The 20,136-nt window shown below is 41.7% G+C and overlaps 1 protein-coding gene across 1 annotated transcript in view; it reads left to right on the forward strand.

Annotated features, from left to right (window-relative positions):
* The first annotated feature begins 10,845 nt into the window (after positions 1 to 10,845).
* The window catches only part of STARD9 (StAR related lipid transfer domain containing 9), a 129,464-nt gene continuing 120,173 nt past the window's right edge, over positions 10,846 to 20,136 (forward strand). Inside the window, exons 1-3 of the mRNA XM_080808186.1 lie at positions 10,846 to 10,925; positions 16,381 to 16,450; positions 18,416 to 18,532. Coding sequence (XP_080664312.1) covers positions 10,879 to 10,925; positions 16,381 to 16,450; positions 18,416 to 18,532 — 234 coding nt within the window. The 5' untranslated portion in view covers positions 10,846 to 10,878. The remainder of the gene's footprint in view (positions 10,926 to 16,380; positions 16,451 to 18,415; positions 18,533 to 20,136) is intronic.

The following is a 20,136-nucleotide window of genomic DNA, read 5'->3' on the forward strand; positions in this document are numbered from 1 at the left end:
AAATAAAATTGTGTGGCCTTGGTCTGAATCCTATATGATAGATTCTCTATGTAATGTCTGCTGTTCAAGTATAGGCGTGTAGGCCTATAGGCTGTCTGACTCAAAAGCTTAAGGAAAGTTAAGACAGGTCTGCTTCAGGGCACTGGGGTGGCCCAGTCAGTTGAGCATCTGGTTTGTGATTTCATCTTGGGCCATGATCTCACTGTCATGGGGTTGAGCCCTGTGTAGGGCTCCACACTCAGCGGGGAGTCTGCTTCTCTCCCTCCCTCTGCCCTTCTCCCAACCCTCACTCTCAAATAAATAAATCTTTAAAATTTTAAAAAAAAAGTCTACTTCAGAGAGAAAAGCTAATTTAGTACTACATTAGTGTGGAAAAGTGCTGATCAAATTTTTTTGTTTTGTTTTGTTCTGTTATTACCCAGCTTTTAGATGCGGATACTAAAAGCTCTGGAATGTCTAGATGGGGGATGTCATGGAGAAGATGTGACTACCAGTTGATCTGTGAGCTGGACCCCAGCAGTTAGAAGTTCCTCACCCCCTCCCCATCCTTGAAATTTGGGTTCTACTTTCCCTACTCCCCAAAACTGACCAAAGGATATATGGTTGAGATATGTATAAGTAAGTCCTTGCTGTTATTGGTTAAGATAGTGATGTGCTGAGACTATCTGGATGGTATACATGACTGAACCCAGTTAAGACCTCCACATATAAACTTATAAGATTCGCTAGATGGTTTTGGAGATCTAGTCATTTTGTAGCTTCTAAAAGCAACCCTCATAATGTAAGTTCCCTTTTTTATTAAATCTGCCACCTACTAACCTGGAGGAGTTAGCCTCTTTCTTCAGTCTCATCCTGCCCAATAAATACAGGGGCTAATTTTAGGTTGCACCTGGAAAACTCCTGAGGAGCGAGATGTGTAAATTCATTTCCAGCATAATAATGATGCCACTCTGGGGCACCTGGGTGGCTTCCTCGGTTAAGCTTCCAACTTGATTTTGGCGTAGGTCATGATCACAGGGTTGTGAGATGGAGCTCAGCATCAGGCTCTGGGCTGGGCATGGAAACTGCTTAAGATTCTCTCTCTCCCACTCTCTCTGCCTCTACTCCCACTGTCTTTCAAAAAAAAAAGTCACCGTGAAGAATATTCTGGAGGAATTGAGATGCTGCCTGTTTTTTCTAGCATTTTTCTTATTTTACTCCTTCCTCTGATCTATGACTATATGTTCTTTCTAATTTTTCCAATATGAGCCTCAATTTCCTTTTCTCTAAATGGAGTTAACAGTGCCTACTTCATGGATTCTTGGGAAGATTAAGATAATACACAAAAAACAGTTCTAGTACATAATAATAAGTGAAAGTCCTTGCAGGTATTGGTTTTAGCCACAGTAGAGTAGATGACTTTGGTAACTCCCATTTCCCTTTCCAGGCTATTCTTTTTATTTTCAGACACTAAATTAAACAAGCAAGAATTGGGTATGGAACTTAGCTAAAGAGGCCTTTCTGGATTCCCTCAAATTTCATTCTTCTTATTCAGTCTCATTTGGATGTGGCTGCCCAGTTTTGGATGTGGCTGCCCAGTTTTCCCAGAAGATACTGTCCTTTTCTCCTTGTATATTCTTGGCTTCATGTAGTAATAGACTATATATGCATGAATTTATTTCTGGGCTCTTGATACTCATGTGTCTTTTTATGCCAATACCATAATGTTTTGATTAACTTTGTATACAGTTTGAAATTAGGGATTGTGATGCTTCTCCAGCTTTGTTTTTCTTTCTCAAGATTGCTTTGGCTGTTCAGTGCCTTTTGTGGTCCCATATACATTTTAGAATTGTTTCTTCTTTATCTGTGAAAAATACCATTGGAATTTTAATAGGGATGGCATTGAATCTGTAGGTTGCTTTGGGCAGTATGGACATTTTGACAATATTAATTCTTCCAATCCATGAACACAATATATTTCCATTTATTTGTTTTTTCTTCAATCTCTTTTATTAATGTCTTATAGTTTTTTTGTTGTTGTTGTATCTTGTAGTTTTCAATGTAGTTTCCAATTTCAGGTCTTTCATTGCTTAAATTTATTCCTAGGCACTTTATTCTTTCTGATGTAATCATAAATGGGATTGCTTTCTTAATTTCTCTGATAGTTCATTTTTAATGTATAGAAATGCAACAGATTTTTGTAAATTGATTTTATGTCCTGCAACAGTACCAAATTCTTCTATTCTAATAGTTTTTTGGGGGGATCTTTAGGGTTTTTTTTCTTATTCTTTTTTTATTTTGTTCCTTCATTTGACAGAAAGAGAAAGCACAGGAGGGGCAAGCACCAGCAGGAGAGGGAAAAGCAGGCTCCCCACTGAGCAGAGAGCCCAATGTGGGGCTCAATTATAGGATTCCGGGATCATGACCTGAGCCGAAGGCAGACACTTAATTGAGCCACACAGGCACCCCTCTGTATGGTGTTCTATATATAACATGTCATCTCCAAGTAGTGACAGTTTTACTTCTTCCTTTCCAGTTTGGATGCCTTTTATTTCTTTTTCTTTCCTAATTTCCATGGCTAGGACTTCCAAAACTATGTTGAGGGAAAGTGGCAAGAGTGGCATCCTTGTTCCCTATCTTAGAGGAAAAGTTTTTAGCTTTTTATTATTGAATATGATGTTATCTGTGGGCTTGTCATTTATGCCCTTAATTATGTTGAGGTACATTCCTTCTGTAACCAGTCTGTTGAGAGTTTTTATCATAAATGGGTGTTGATTTCGTCAAATGTTTTTCCTATATCAGTTGAGATGATCATATGATTTTAATCATTCACTGATTTTAAGATGTTGAACCATCTTTGCATCCATGGAATAAATCCCCATTTGATCATGGGGTATGATCCTTTTAATATATTGTTAAATTTGGTTTGCTAATATTTTGTTGAGGGTTTTTTTTTTTAAAGATTTTATTTATTTATTTGACAGACAGATCATAAGTAGGCAGAAAGGCAGGCAGAGAGAGACGGAGAAGCAGGCTCCCTGCTGAGCAGAGACCACCCCCCCCCCCTCATGCGGGACTCTATCCCAGGACCCTGGGATCATGACCTGAGCCGAATGCAGAGACTTTAACCCACTGAGCCACCCAGGCACCCTTGTTGAGGGTTTTTGAATGTATATTCATCAGGGACATTGGCTTGTAATTTGGCATTCTTGTCTGGTTTTGGTATTAGGATAATGCTGGCTTAGTAAAATGAGTTTGAGATTGTTCCCTTTTCTATTTTTTGGAAGAGTTTAAGAAGTTTTGGTATTAATTCTTTGAATGTTTGGTAGAATTTGCCAGTGAACCTGTTGTGTCCTGAACTTTTGTTTGTTGGAAGGTTTGTTTTTAAGTTTTATTTATTTAGGTAATCTCTACACTCCATGTGGGGCTCAAACTCACCACCCTGAGATCAAGAGTCACATATTCCTCCAACTGAGTCAGCCAGGCATCCCTGGAAGGTTTTGTTTTTTGTTTTTTGTTTTTTGTTTTAAGATTTTATTTATTTATTTGACAGACAGAGATCACAAGTAGGCAGAGAGGCAGGCAGAGAGAGACAGAGAAGCAGGCTCCCTGCTTAGCAGAGAGCCCGATGTGGGACTGGATCCCAGGACCCTGGGATAATGACCTGAGCCGAAGGCAGAGACTTTAACCCACTGAGCCACCCAGGCGCCCTGGAAGGTTTTTTATTTACACATTCAATCTCCTTACTAGTAATTATTCTGTTCAGATTTTCTATTTCTTCATGATTCAGGCTTAGTAGTTTGTATGTTTCTAGGAATTTATCTTATCTTCAAGGTCATCAAGTTTGTTGGCATGTAATTGTTCATAGTAGTCTCTTTTTAAAAGATTTTATTTATTTATTTGAGAGAGAGGGACGGAGAGTGCAAGCAAAAGCATGAGAGGTGGGGAAGGGTGAGGGAGAAGCAGGCTCCCCACTGAGCAGGGAGCCCAATATAGGGCTTGATCACAGGACCCTGAGGTCATGACCTGCACTGAAGGCAGACGCTTAACAAGCTGAGTCACCCAGGTGCCCTGTTCATAGTAGTCTATTATGATCCTTTGTATTTTTATTTATCAGTTATAATGTCTCTTCTTTCATTTCTGGTTTTGACTCCTCTCTTTATCTTGGTGGGTCTGGCTAAAGGTTTGTCAGTTTTTTATTTTTTTTAAAGTTTTTATTTTTAAGTAATCTCTGTATTCAACATGGGACTTGAACTCACAACCACAAGATCAAGAGTTGCGTGTTCCACCTATTGAGCCAGCCAGGCACCCTAAGGTTTGTCAGTCTTGTTATCTTTTCAAAGAACCAGTTCTTAGTTTCACTGATCTTTTCTATTGTCTTTTTAGTCTCAATCTTATTTATTTCTGTTCTGATCTTTGTTATTGCCTTCCTTTTATTAACTTTGGGCTTCGTCCTTTTTTTCTCAGTTCTTTGAGGTAGGAGGTTACATTATTTATTTGAGATTTCTTATGATAGGCATTTATTTCCATGAGCTTCCCTTTTATGACTGCTTTGCTGCATCCCATAAATTTTGGTATGTTGTGTTTCCATTTTCATTTGTCTCATGGTATTTTTTTTCCCCATTGATTTCTTTCTTTGACCTCTGGTCAGTGGCATGTCATTTAATCTCCACACACTTGTGAGTTTTCCAGTTTTCTTCTTGTTTGATTTTTAGTTTCAGAATGTTGTGGTTGGAAACATTGCTTGATATCCTCTTAAATTTATTAAGACTTCTTTTGTGGCCTAAGATAAACTAATATATATATTTTTTAATTTTTAAATAAAAAATAATAAATAATAGAGACATAAAAGGAACCAGAAATCCCTGAAGAAATGGCTGATATCACATTTGGAGTGGGAAATGTTCAAAATGAACCTGGAACTTCTTGTTATATCAGAAATAAATGAAGCTATCAAAGACTATTGGAGCTGAGTCAGAATTTAGTGAGTTTCCCACTGGCCAAAGTTGGGATGATTGGGGTATCAATAATTGTAAGTACAATAGGCTGAAGCAAATCAAATACTTACATCCATGAATTTATAATAGTATTAAAGACAACAACTCATTAACCACCTTTGGGAAGTGCTAGGGAACCAACTTATTTTAAAAACTGGTAATTGAAATAATCAAGCATTTGTTCTGCCTTTGCAATGTAAACTGTACCTCAGAGTAACCAAATAGTTGATGAGGAAAAGTTTCTCTGTAAAGAAGTATTTCAACTCAAATGAAAAATGATAGGAGCACCTGGCTGGCTTAGTCTGTAGAGCATGTGAATCTTGACCTCAGGGTTGTGAGTTCGAGCCCCATGTTAGGTGTAGAGATTACTTAAAAATAAAATCTTAAAAAAAAAAAAAAAGAATGATAAAATTAGAGTATCATCACTGCAATCCTATGACATTGTGACTTACAAAAAGCAATATGTATAATGGTCTTCACCCCATTTCTGGCATAGAACTCCTAAAACCCTTGGAATTTTCTAAGTGATGAGACTGTTAAAGGTGTCACTTGTTTTGGTAATGAGGTGACTTTTTGATCCCACCTAGGAATGAGGGCTGGTTGCCAGGAGAAGCAACCATGTGAACAGAGAGTTGGAACTTCCTCACCTCCCTAAACTCTGGGAAGGAAGAAGTCTTGTTGAATTCATTGCCAATAGTCAGTTACTTAATCAGTCATACCCTTGTAATGAAACTTTCATAAAACCCCAAAAGGATGGTGCTCCAGTAGCTTCCAGAATGGGGAACCAGAACACTTCCATGTGCCACCATGCTGGGTTCTGAACTTAATGAGGAAGGAAGTTCCCTTGGGACCTCACCCTGTGTATGTCTTCATCTGGCTGTTGATTTGTATCCTTTAATATTCTCTGTAATAAAGTGATTATCTAGTAAGTAAATGGGTTTCCTGAATTTTGTGAGCTTCTCTAGCAAATCAGTTGAACCCAACAAGGGGCTCATAGGAATTTCTGGTTTATGCCCAGTTATGTCAGAAGTACAGGTAACAACCTAAACATTTTGACTGATATCTGAAGGCCACTCTAGGAAATTAAATACAGGACAGGTTTGTGGTAACCTCCAGTCTGTGGCCAGTGTGTCTGAGGCACAGGTAATTCTGGGTTAGTGACTGGCATTGGAAGTGGAGGGCAATCTAATGGTATTGAACCCTTAACCTTTGGAATCTGATGCTATCTCTGGGTAGATAGTATCAGAATTGAATTGAATTGTAGGACACCCAGCTAGGGTTGGAGAATTGCTTGGTGGTATGGGGAGCCACCCCCATCCCTCCACACACCTTCAACCACCTAATTAATTGATGACCCACAATGAGCTCAGAGGATAATTATTAGTGGTTGGAAATAGCACAAAAAGAAAGACAGGTGCTGATTGATTTGATCAAGGTTCTGGATTGAACTATCAATTACAGAAAATACAGAGGTTAGAAAAATACTTGGATATCACCACAGGGATTAATTTGCAAAATCTAGTCTGTGGGGAATCTACAGGAAAATAGCCTTTGTTTGTTTGTTTGTTTGTTTGTTTTTTAATAAATTAATGCCAGGGGTGCCTGGGTGGCTCAGTGGGTTAAAGCCTCTGCCTTCGGCTCAGGTCATGATCCCAGGGTCCTGGGATCGATCCCCACATCAGGCTCTCTGCTCGGCAGGGAGCCTGCCTCTCCCTCTCTCTCTGCCTGCCTCTCTGCCTACTCGTGATCTCTGTCTGTGAAATAAATAAATAAAATAAAAATCTTTAAAAAAAAAAAAATAAAATAAATTAATGCCAGAGAGAGAAAGAAAGGAACAAGGAAGTTACTGAACAAAAGATTAAAAGACATACCAACCCAATTTATTTGGATCCTGATTTAAACAGATTGTAAAAAAAAACAAAAAAACAAACAAAAACCAACAGCGGCAGCTTTATGAGACAATAACGGAAATTTGAACTCTGAATATTTATGGTATTAAGGAGCTAATATCCTTGGTTGTGATAATGGTATTTAAAAGATAAGGACTTATCTTTTAAAAACCCATATTGAGGGACATCTAGGTGCCTCAGTCAGTTAGGCATCTGTCTCCTGCCTGGGTCATGATCCCAGGTCCCTGACAAGCAGGGAGCCTACTTCTCCTTCTGCCTGCCACTGCCATTCCCCCTGCTTGTATGCTCTCTCTCTAACAACAATAACAACTACAACAACAAAACCCCCAAAAAACCCATACTGAAATATTTATGAGTACATACAGTTTGAAAATATAGAATATTGTTGTGCCAACCTCTGCAACCTGAAAATAGAAATATATTAACACAGTAATGCTTTTCCCAGCTTTATTGAGATACAGTTCATATTTAACTGTATAACTTTAAGGTATACAACATGATTCATTCATTCTTTTTTTTTTTTTTTTAAGATTTTATTTATTTGTCAGAGAGAGAGAGAGGGAGCACAAGCCGGGGAGCAGCAGGCAGAAGTAGAGGAAGAAGCAGGCTCTCCACTGAGCAAGGGGCTTGATGTGGGACTTGATCCCAGGACCCTGGGATTATGACCTGAGCTGAAGGCAGCCACTTAACTGACTGAGCCACTCAGCCATCCCTGATTATATATTGTGAGGTGATTACCACAATAAGATTGGTTAATATATCCATCACCTCATATAATTACTTTTTTTGTGGTCCTGGTGGTAAGAACACTTAAGATTTCTTCTTCTGGTATCTTTCTTCCTCCCACTCTTTTTCTTTCTTTCTTTCTTTCTTTCTTTCTTTCTTTCTTTCTTAGTAATCTCCACACCCAGCATGGGGCTGGAACTCACAACCCTGAGATCACATGCTCTACTGACTGAGCCAGCCAGGGGCCCCTCTTAGCAACTTTCAAGTATACAATATGGTATTGTTAACTATACTCGCTATTTTGTACATTAGATCCCTAGAACTTACATCTGGAAGTTTGTAGTTCTTGACCAACATATTTAAGGCCTGGAACCACAAAATCTAGTCTCTATTTTTATGAGTTTTATGTTTTTTAAGATTCCACATATAGGTGAGACCATACAGGTTTTATCTTTATCTGTCTGAACTTCTTTCACTTAATATAATGCCATCCATGTTGTCACAAATGGCAGGATTTCCTTTCTTTTAATGTCTGACTAATATTCCGTTACACACACAGAGACACACATACACACACCACATTTTCTTTATCCATATTTTGATGGACAGAATTTTTTCCATGTCTTGGCTAATTGTGAATAATGTTGCAATGAATATGGGAATGAAGATATATTTTCTTTTTTTTTTTTTAAGATTTTGTTTATTTATTTGACAGAGAGAGACACAGTGAGAGAAGGAACACAAGCAGGAGGAGTGGGAGAGGGGAGAAGCCGGCCTCCCAATAAGCAGGGAGCCCTACGCAGAGCTCAATCCCAGGATGCTGGGATCATGACCTGAGCCAAAGGCAGATGCCCAACGACTGAGCCACTCAGGCACCCCCATTTTCATGATAGTGATTTCATTTCCTTTGAATTCATACCTAGAAGTGGGATTGCTGGATCATAAGGCAATTCTCTATTTAATTTTTTGAAGAACCTCCATACTGTTTTCCCTAGTAGTGATTCTTTTCACTGTAAGGCACAGTGAGTAGAGAAGCCATCCGTAAGACTAGGGTTCTAGGTGAATCTGGATAGTAAACCAGCTGTCCTAATACTCCAGATGCACATTAAAGGCACCACCATAAATCTAGCACTGTCACTGAAGTACTAAAATAAGGTCCTGACTGGTCTCTCTTGGGCTTTCATCCTTCCCCATTCCTCAACTTAGCCTCTAAATGGCAGCCAAAGAAATCCTTTAAAGTTATAAATCACATAATTTGCTTTCTTCTTAAAACTTTCCAATAGTTTGGGGGCACCTGGGAGGCTCAGTTTTTGGGCATCTGCCTTCTGCTCAGGTCATGATCCCAGTATCCTGGGATCAAGCCCCATGTAGGGCTCCCTTGCTCGGTGGGGAGCCGGCTTCTCCCTCTCCAGCTCCCCTGTGCTTGTGTTCCCGCTCTTGCTAACTCTCTGTGCCATAAACAAATAAAATCTTAAAAAAAAAAAAAGATGTATTCTTAAAAAAAAAAAAAAAAAGCTTACCAATAGTTTTCCAAGTCACCTAGAATAAAATCCAAAGACTTTATGGTGGCTTCATGTTACCTCCATGACTCCCTCCTCCTCTGTCACTTCATTCTGTCACTCCTGAATTTTTTGTTCTTCTTATATTCCGGACTACCTCCCAGTTCAGGGCCCTCACATTGGCCGTTCTCTGTGTCTGGAGTTGTCCTTCCAGATTACTGCAGGAATCTTTCTTTCACATCCTTCAGACTTTTCTTGTGTCACTTTCTCAGCAAAGACTAACCTGGCTATATTTAAAATTTCAACACCCTCTCCACTCACTCTCTATCCCCTCTCCTGCTTTAATTTTTTTCTCCTTAGCTTGTCTGATATACATATTACTCAAATTGTTTTGCTTATTCTTAATTTCTCTCACCAAGCTCCATGAGGTCAGAGGTTTGCCTGTTTTCTTCGCTGCTTTTGTCCCTCCTGCTTAGAACAAAGCCTGTCATAATAGGTGCTTACTTAGAAAATATTTATTAAATAACTGAATACCTGCACAGCTCCCTCCCTCACTTTCTTCAAATCTAGTCAAGCATAATCTTCTCAGCGAGGCCTTTCCTAAAGATCCTATATAAAATAAGCACCTTTCCCTCTACACACCCCAAACCATTACTGTATCTTTTCCTGCTTAAAAAAATTGCATTTAGCAACACTTGACAAATATATATATATATATATATATATATATATATATATATATAAAGATTTGATTGATTGATTGATTTACCAGTGAGAGAAAGAAAGCACAAGCGGGGGGAGCGGCAGGCAGAGGCTCCCCGCTGACCAAGGAGCCCAATGCAGGACTGGATCACAGGACCCCAGAATCATGACCTGAGTTGAAGTCAGCCACCCAACCGAGCCACCCAGGCATCCCGACAAATTATATTTATTGTCTCTTTCCCTTCCATGTAGATTCTAATTTCCATGAAGACTTGGGCTGTGTCCTCAAGAACCTTAAAACAGCCCTCGAATCTCGGTAGGTACTCAAGTTATTTCTTGGATGAACTAATGAACTATTTCTGACTGACAGCATTCTCTTCACGATCACAAACACTGCTAGAGTGGCCCTGAAGTTCCATCACAATCGAGAGAAGCTTGGAGCAATAAACTTCTCCACACTCCAAGTGCCTCTTCAAAGAGACACTTGCTCTTTTCTGGTAACTGCAAAAACACTGGTGTTCCCCGTCTCATTTCTGCCCCTAAAATTTACGCACAGAATTGACAACTCAGGCCAACGCAGCGAATACAAGTATTTAGCAAATTCCGTTGTAAATTTCTCCTTAACCGAAACTTAAACGTGTTTACTTGGCCCTGTTTAGCGCTGTCCTAGAACAAAAGCTAGCTCTTGGTAGGTGGGACTTGGCCGCACCCGGCGGGGACTCTCGGCCACAGGGCTCAGGATTGGCTGAGGGATCTCGGGCACCGCCCCCATGGAACAGAGGCGCGCATGGGCGGGGCCGAGCCGGGAGGTGCGTGGGCGGGGCGAGGCGGGGCGGAGAGAGGCGGGCCCGGCTGGCGGGGCCGGGCCGCGCGACTTCCCGCCCATCGGGCTCAGGATTGGCTGAGACACGGCAGGCACCACCCACGCTGGCCCTAGGCGCGCGCATGGGCGGGGCCGTCCCGTGAGGCGCGTGGGGAGGGCGGGGCAGGGTTGGGCTTGGGCTTGGGGTTGGGACCGGGGGTGCTGCCACTGGGCGGACTTGTTGCTTGGGTGGTGGCCGAGGGATGGCGAATGTGCGGGTGGCCGTGAGGGTCCGGCCCCTCAGCAAGAGGTGAGTTGGGGAGGGAGGGGGCGCTGAGGCGTCAAATGAGCTGAGAGGAGGGCGAGGTCTCCGCCTCTCCCTCAAGTGATTCTGGCGCGGGGAAGTCAGACACAAAGTGGCCCACGGGGCCAGGGTCCGGAAACCTTAAAGGCCTATCGGCACAAAGCCTCTGGTAGAGCTTTCAGGTCATGTCCTGGGGTATAGCGGTTCCTGGATTGCGTCAGGGGTGGGGTGCGCCGTGTCCCTGGAGTCCTGTGAGCAGGAGTTTTGGGGTACAGCGGTTCAAGTCTGGATGCACGAGTTGGGCCTTTCTCAGTGAGTTCCCTGAGTAGGGCTGGGAAAGTACTCGGGGAGAGGGTGATCAGTCTCCTTTCCTTGGTGGCTCTAGAGTACCTGTGGAGACTGAGGCAGAATTCGTGTTCCTGGGTGCACATGGGTTTCTCTGCAGAGATGTGAAGAGAGCCAGGTTGTAAGGTGTGAGAGGGAAAATGAGGCCCGGGGAGATCGTGGTTTCATCCTACGCTCGACAGCAATACTGTGAAATAGAAGGAAGTTTCCTCAGCGTGGCCAGCGCGTATTTCCTTATGGGTGAATCTCATGCAGGACCTCTCAGGTCTTGAGGCATCCAGTGTCCAGCTACATAATTTCTTCCCCTTTTCACTGATTTTCCACTCACGTTTGGAAAGTCAGGGAAGAGCTAACGTCTGTATGTCCAATGTGGGGCTTGAACTCACCACCCAAGTTCAAGAGTAGAATGCTCTACAGCTGAGCCAGCCAGGTGCTCCAGAACAGCTTTTTAAAGAGCTATTAGAGTTTGCTGACAGGTGAAGAAGGTGTAGAGAGCACTCTGTAGAAAAGACACAGAGAATAAAGGACTTCAGCTGTTAGAAAAGTTTTGGTGGTTTGGTGAGAGGACACAAAGCTGGCAGAGTGTAGCCTGGGATCAGAAGACATACTGTGGAATTATTTGGGAGGTTTAAAAATTTCCAGGACGTAAGATGGCTGGAAAATTGGACAGAAGGATCAAAAAATGCATTGTTTTCCATAACAAAATTTGGTACTAGTAGGGATTATATTTGTCCCTGATATGGTGGTTATTCATTTTGAAAAGTCATGCAACTGACGGTAATGAGGAGAGCAATGGGATGAGGGAAAGAAACAGAAGAACAGAAAAGAAAGTAGGAAAAAGACGAAAGAGATACATGGAGAAAGAAGGAAAGCAGCACATGCCCGAACTACTGTGTTTAGATTGATAAGTGGCTTATGACATCTGGCTTCTACATTGCTGGATGTGGTTACTTAGGGTTGAAAAGTTTTCATAGGAGTATGCTATCTTGGAGGTAGCTTCTAAGCAGGTCTTCTTTTTGCAAAACTGTTCTTTTAGGGTTCTCAGGATAATTACCTTGGCCTCTCCTGATAGTAACTTCTCAATTCCTTGAGAGCTAGGAATTTATAATAGTGTGGATTAGGTTAAGAAAATGCTGTTGAAACTGAGTTACTTGCAGCCGCAGTAGAGAGTAATTTATCTCATCAAACAAAAGTGAGGGGAAAAGAAGGGCACAAAAGCTTCTTTACTTTCAGTCAGGTTAAGAGACTTCAGCATCAAGAGGTAGGATGCCAATACTGCAGATACCCAGGTGTGGGTAGGTTATTACCAGGCTGAAGATTCAGGAGCAAATATGGATAAACACAATGTGACCACCAACACCCTCCCTCCCCCAGCTAAGAAGTAGAGACCACTCCTCTCTCCTCAGAGAATCCTGCAGAGATGCAGCTGTACTCCAGGGTTTGTTAACTTCCACCATCTTTGCTGAAGCTTATCCAAATGTAGGCACTCTGCTAATTACATGGTTTGTTCAACCTTCAAATAAGTCATCGGCACAGATTCCGTTAATAATCATTGAATCTGATGTTGTACTTGGGAAGAAATCTTAGAGATCATCTGGTCTAAACTTACATTTTTCGTTTTTCCAGATGAGAAAATGATCTTGTTTAAGGGTTAAAGTAGGTAAAGCCAAGTTCCTATTCGATAGACCAAGCTGCTCCTTCCTGAGATTACAGAAAAGTTGTACTGCTTGATCAAATGCCTATTTGCCTAGAAGGACTGGAACTGACCATCAGTAAAATGATAATGTGGGGCATGGTTTTGATTCCCTTCCCACTCCTCATAGTTTCCCATGATTAGAAAGTCGGTAGCTCATTATGTGATGCTGTCCCTTCTCTATCCAAAATCATTAATCATTAACAGAACATGTTCTCTTCTTCCAATATTGTAGACTTTGGAACACTCCCCACTGCCCTGTCAAAATGTACTGTTTTGATACTATATTCCCTTTATGTGGAGTATGTATGTGTTGTCTGTGTGTGTGTGTTTTGAATCAAATATAGGATAGCTAAATGTAGGATAGCTACTTCAGTGGTTTTTTTAATGAAGATTAAATGAAATAATATGTTAAAAATACTTAGGGCTTGGCTCATTTTAAGTGTACAATAAAGTGTTAACTGTATAATTTTAAACTATTTTTTATTACTGCTTATACTTAGCTTTCTACTTATATTTTTAGTTTTACAAAGGAATAGATAATAAGTGCTCATGTCTTATTTTCCCTTCTAGGACAGTGATTCTCAAATTATAGTATGCGTACAATCCACCTAGGGAGTTTGTTACAATGCAACTTGGTTTTTGTTTTGTTTTTACCCCCCCCCCATAATGCAACCTATTAACAGGAATTTGAATTAATAAACCACACCATCTCATGTAATTCCGATAAAGGTAGCCTGTGGACCATGCTTTGAGAAACATTGTTCTAGGAGTAACTGTATAACTGAGGATTTATCCCTGCACAAAGGGAAATTCATCTTAAGGAATGAATGCCTGTTGGTAGAATTTACGACCCAGAGGCAAGTGGTAGTAGTGCCATTCTGCCATGTGTAAGCCTCCATCTCCACAGACTTTCATTGAACTCTCTGTGGCCAGCTCCCCAGTTAACGTTGGTGCCCTTTCTTTCTGTTCTGCTCATTTTTAATTCTCCCTCACTTTGTTTTAAAATAGCTCGGAATCAGTAGGTTACCAATGGCAGTGGTCCAGGCCAGGAAGGAGCAACATCTTACCCTTATAGTTTGTATCTTTCTCCCAAGAAGTCAAATTCAGGGGGCGCCTTGGGTGGCTCAGTCGTCAAGCATCTGTCTTCGGCTCAGGTCATGATCCCAGGGTCTTGGGATTGAGCCCTGCATTGGGCCTCACACTGGGCTCCCTGCTCAGAGGGAAGCCTGCTTCTCTCTCTCCCACTCCCTCTGCTTGTGTTCCCGCTCTCACTGTGTCTCTGTCAAATAAATAAATAAAATCTTAAAAAAAAAAAAAAAAGTCAAATTCAGGACACTTCTTTCTAAGCTGCTTTATGTGAAAGAACCTTAGATGAATCCTCAAGAAAGGGCATACTTTAAAAAAATATTTGATGATAGATTTGGTAAAATTATTGCATCATTTTTTCTTTCCTTTTTTTTTTTTTAAGATTTTATTTATTTATTTGACAGAGATCAGAAGTAGGCAGAGAGGCAGGCAGAGAGAGAGGAGGAAGCAGGCTCCCTGCTGAGCAGAGAGCCCCATGTAGGATCCCAGGACCCTGGGATCATGACTTGAGCCAAAGGCAGAGGCTTTAACCCACTGAGCCACGCAGGTGCCCCTACATCATTTTTTCTTATTTATTGTCCAAATTTACTACAATCTGTGTATTACTTTTATAGGGAGAGGAGGGATAAGAAAGTCTACCTTACAATGGAAAAAGGAAAAAAAATGTTACCTTGTAAAATGATAACAGCAAAGATGAAAGATTTTCTTTAGGATTGTGGAGGTCTGTGTGGGGGCGGGGGTGTGGTTTATGATCCTGAAGGCCTAAGAATATCTCTGCTGCCTTAAATACTATGTATTTGAAATGTGAAATAAAGATTAGGGCCTTGAGGAAGTTTAAGTAACAAATGTTACTACATGTGAGAGGGAAATTTCCTATCCTGGGCTTTATCCCAGACTCACTTAGTGGTGTCTTCCCCTCCCCAGATTCTCAAGGTTACATCCTGGGAACCATGAGGAAGGATAAAAATGAGACAGAACGTATTTTCTTAACTTTAAGTTCCCAGGCTAGGAATAATTTAATTGATTACTTTCACTGTAGTAGAGGAAATGCTGATGACTTAATTCTTGTCTCAACATTCTGGCCTTGAGCACATTAGCTAAAGGTTTTTATGTATGAGAAAAGATTTCATCTATAGAATGGAGTATATTCTGCTCATTTAGGACTTCAGGTTTATGGGTCATTTGGATTAAGCCCCTTAAAGTAAATTTAGGGGTTGGTTAGTTGTTAACAGTGTTACTGCATAACTGCAACATAGGAAAATTCTTGAGGATCTTGGCTCTCATTCCAATTTATGAAGATGAAAGGATTTGGGAAATATGTTCTCAGTATGTCAACAGAGAGGACTCCAAAACCTTTTTCATTACTCTCCATGCTCAAAATCTTGGAGAAAGTGAGGGGGATACCTTGTGCACTGAGCAAAAGATACTCTCCAGAATTTTAAGCCTGATTTCTAAGGATATGATTAAGAGCCCAGGCTTTGTGGTCAGACAGATCTGGGTTTTGTTGTTTTTTTTTTTTTTTAAAGATTTTATTTATTCATTTGACAGACAGAGATCGCAGGTAGGCAGAGAGGCAGGCGGGGCGGGGGCGGGGGGGGGGAAGCAGGCTCCCCGCTGAGCAGAGAGCCCAATGTGGGGCTCAATCCCAGGACCCTGGGATCATGACCTGAGCCCAAGGCAGAGGCTTTAACCCACTGAGCCACCCAGGTGCCCCAGACAGATCTGGGTTTATTTATTTATTTATTTAATTAAAAAAATATTTATTTATTTGACAGACAGAGATTACAAGTAGGTGGAGAGGCAAACAGAGAGAGAGAGGAAGCAGGCTCCCTGGTGAGCAGAGAGCCTGATGCGGGGCTTGATCCCAGGACCCTGGGATCATGACCTGAGCCAAGGCAGAGGCTTTAACCCACTGAGCCACCCAGGCGCCCCCAGATCTGGGTTTAAATCTCAGTTCTGCCACTGCCTGATGTGTGACCTTGGACAAGTTACATAATTTCTCTCAGGTTCAGTCTTCCATCTGAAAAAATGAAGATATGGTAGGAAACCATGTCAGGAGAGTGTGTTAGTGGGAAGATTGCATAAGATGAAGTATAATATATACTGTACCTAATACAATGCCTAGCACATGAAGGGTGCTCAGTAGTGGTCATTCTTAGCTGTTCTAGGGCCAAATTCTAATGATCCAGAGAAGCATGTCAGCTAGGGACAGCTACCTACCAAGATAGCAGTAGGGAAACATTTTGTCCCAGTAGCACTGATCTCAGCTTCCCTTTTCTTAATTTTTTTTAAAAGCAATGTTTCTTCTTATATGGGCTTGGGTCTTGTTTCTAGGGAGACCAAAGAAGGAGGAAGAATTATTGTGGAAGTTGATGGCAAAGTGGCAAAAATCAGAAATTTAAAGGTAAGCCTGAAATTGTTTTCCTTTCTCTTTCCACTGAGGAATTTGTATTATTACAGGGGCTTCTGGGATGAAGATGTGTGTGTGTATGAATGGGTTTAAGGTGGGGGTTTGGGAGAAGGGAGAGTTTTATACAAAGCAAGTATAAAAAATAAAGCAGGAAAGAAGTATAGGGACTGTGGCCACTACAGGCCAAGTTCTGTCAAACAGGGTGCAGCTGTTTGGAAACTGGTCACTTACTGCTTATGAGCATCATGGCTAGTGTAAGTCATGCTGGGCACTTCCATGGGTATATTTAACTCACCAGACCACCAGTTAGACTTTGTCCCAAGCCTCTCATTTGATACCACTTAATCCAGAAGCATTACTAGATTTTAGTATGCATCAGCTCCCCGAAGGGAGTCAGTTGCTGTCCTGAGTCGTGCTGTAGATCTTCTTTCACAGATCTGACTGACCTTTGAGTCACAAGTGGACAAAAACTGGGAACTTCCTCCTCCACCCATCACCCCCCCAGGGCTAATTTCCTCCATCCGTTCCTCCATTTACCAGAACAGCGGAAGTGGAAGGGTTTCTTTCTATATGGGCCTTGGGGAGTGGAGCGAGACAGGGAAACTGACCTTGTACCTGCTGCTGTAGACAGCTTGCAGGTGGTACTCAGCATTCCCAGAGCTGAGGAAGCTGACTTGTAAGATCCAGGGTTATCTGGACCCCAGGTCTACAAGCCATGCCCACCCCGATATTTCCTTTTGTCAGCAGCTCTCTGCTAAAAGAGAATGGGACCTGCCAAACTTTCAATAGGTGCTCCCCAGGGACAAAAGACCTTTTATTCTCTACTGTCTCCTATTTATATCTCTGTTGCTTACACACTTCAAGGGCTTTGTTCAGAGAGTTGAGAGTTTTGGTTTTTTAAGAATAAATCCTGGCCAAGATCAAACTCTAATCTGTCACTTGCACACCTACTTAGCTGCTTACTTCCTTGCGTTCAGTTATCCCCTAAGAATTTCTTAGTCATTTTGCAGTCCCTTTCTTTCTTTTTTTTTTTTTAATAATTTTTTTATTTTTTTATAAACATATAATGTATTACTAGCCCCAGGGGTACAGGTCTGTGAATCGCCTGGTTTACACACTTCACAGCACTCACCATAGCACATATCCTCCCCAATGTCCATAACCCCACCACCCTCTCCTTACCCACCTCCCCCCAGCAACCCTTGGTTTGTTTTGTGAGATTAAGAGTCTCTTACAGTTTGTCTCCCTCCCGATCCCATCTTGTTTCATTTATTCTTTTCCTACCCCCCAAACCCCCCACATTGCATCTCCACTTCCTCATATCAGGGAGATCATATGAGAGTTGACAGCCTCTTTCTACTGTAGTTTATGGCAGCTAGTGCTAGGATTTGTCTATCCCTGTCCAGAGTCTAAATATTAAAGAATAAAACAAAACATATGTGGCAGTAATACCATTCTCCCCACTACCTGGAGGTCAATGTGGTTCCAAGCTCTGAATCTATCCTTATCTACCCTGGGCAGTTGGGTTGGTCCTCGTTCTTTTATCCAGTGTGCTTTCTAATGCACTGGGGGTGAATACCCAGGGACCTCTTTGAAAGCCCTAGGTTGGTAGGGTCAGAACTACTCATGTACTCCTGGTATCCTTTACAGAAATACTTGGAGAAAGAAATGATAGTGTTAAGAAGATGCTCAGAGAGGGAAAGGCTTTCTCTCCTAAGCTGTTCTATGCTTGGTTCATATGTAGGCAGATAGGTGATAGTATGAGAGACAAATTTAATTCTCTGGAGCTTTTATTTGATGATGAAAGGATAGAGTTTACTTTTTTTCTTTTCAGGTAGATAACATAAAGATTCTCATGACCAGTCAGGGTCTCTCTAGGTATAGCAGGGAGGAATCAAGTGGCACTGGCTGGATTCTGACATTATGATAGAGAGGACTATATTCTATGTTTGATTTTAGGTGGACAGTCGACCAGATGGCTTTGGAGACTCCTGGGAGAAGGTTGTAGCATTTGGCTTTGATTACTGCTACTGGTCGGTCAACCCAGAGGATCCTCAGTATGCATCTCAGGATATGGTAATGTCATTTTCCTTCACTCTCCTTAGTGCCCCATAACTGGATAATTATTAGGAAATTGACATGGAATTGGGGCCTGGCTATTTCTTACTTTAATAGTTTGGTCAGAAATTAATAATGTTTTGGGGTGCTTGGGTGGCTCAGTGGGTTAAAGCCTCTGCCTTTGGCTCGGGTCATGATCCTAGGGTCCTGGGATCCCATGCTGCATCAGGCTCACTGCTCGGCGGGGAGCCTGCTTCCCCCTCTCTCTCTGCCTGCCACTCTGCCTACTTGTGATCTCTGTCTGTCAAATAAATAAATAAAATCTTTAAAAAAAATTAATAATGTTTTGATCTGAGAAGTAGTGGTGAGAGGCCATCAATTGCAGAAGGAACAAAGGGGATGAGATAAGAGTGCTTCCCTAGGGCATAGAAGTTGGCTAGTGTCCATTTAGGCTTGGGCCTCAGCATGATTCAGGAGGGTACAAGTTAGTTCAGTTAGTGATCTTCTCCAATGGCAGGTAAATGGGTTCAACTCAAAGTTGGCCTGTGTTATATACAGCAGAAGGGCCCAGGAATCCTAGAGGCTAGTATCTTTGAGCCTTAGGCTTGTGCTTATGGTCCTAGGCTGAGCATAAAAGGCTTAGTTGGCTAGTCTGGCAATAGAATTGAACTCTATTGATGTGCTGAGGATTGAGAGGACAAGCCAAGGCCTTCCCAGCATAGTTGTGACTATATATGTGTCATAGAAGACAGTGGTCTTTATTAGTAGAAAGTGTGAGCAGTCTGATGGCTATTTCAGTCCTCCCCGGCCACAGCATATCTAGGGCTAGTCTCTTTTTTCCTTTTTTAAGATTTATTTATTTGTTTTAGAGAGAGGGAGGGAGAGAGAGCGGGTATGTGCGCACATGGTGGGAGGGGCAGAGAGAGAATTCTGGAGCAGACACCCTCCTGAGTGGGGAGTCTGATGTGGGGCTCAGTCGCAGGGCCCTGAGATTATGACCTGAGCTGAAATCAGGAGTCCTCCATTTGGGATGCCTGGGTGGCTCAGTTGGTTAAGCATCTGCCTTCTCCTCAGGTCATGATCCCAGGGTCCTGGGATTGAGTCCCATAGGGAGCCTGCTGCTCCCCAGCTTGTGTACTCTCTCGCTCTCTCTCTCTCTCTCTCTGGAAAATAAATAAATATTAAAAAAAGAAAAAGTCCACCACTTAACCAACTGAGCTATATAGGCACCCTAGGGCTATTCTGGATACAAGAAAAGTTAACTCTTTTGTGTAACATTTGATCAATAATCTGGGTCAATAATGTTTGTAAACAAAACTACATATCTATATATATCTCAAAAAACTTGGTATAATTTTGATGTGAGGCTCACATTTTACATTTATATAGCTTAAGTGTATAAAAAATAATGTACTGGGAAGCCCAAAAGTCCATAGTGGAGGGGAGTTCATAAATATGCTTCTGTTGTTGCCTGATTTCAGTGGAAAGATCAAATGGGATTTAGACAGGAAGCCTGTGCAGAGAGATAAAACCACCGTCCCCTGAGGTTTATTCTCACTTGTTTATTAATTGTCTAAGGCCTTCATCAGTCCCAAGGGGAGTTAAGATAGGAGATAGCAGGA

Source organism: Martes martes (assembly GCF_963455335.1).
Source record: "Martes martes genome assembly, chromosome: 7".
In the NCBI taxonomy this organism is placed as follows: Eukaryota; Metazoa; Chordata; class Mammalia; order Carnivora; family Mustelidae; genus Martes; species Martes martes.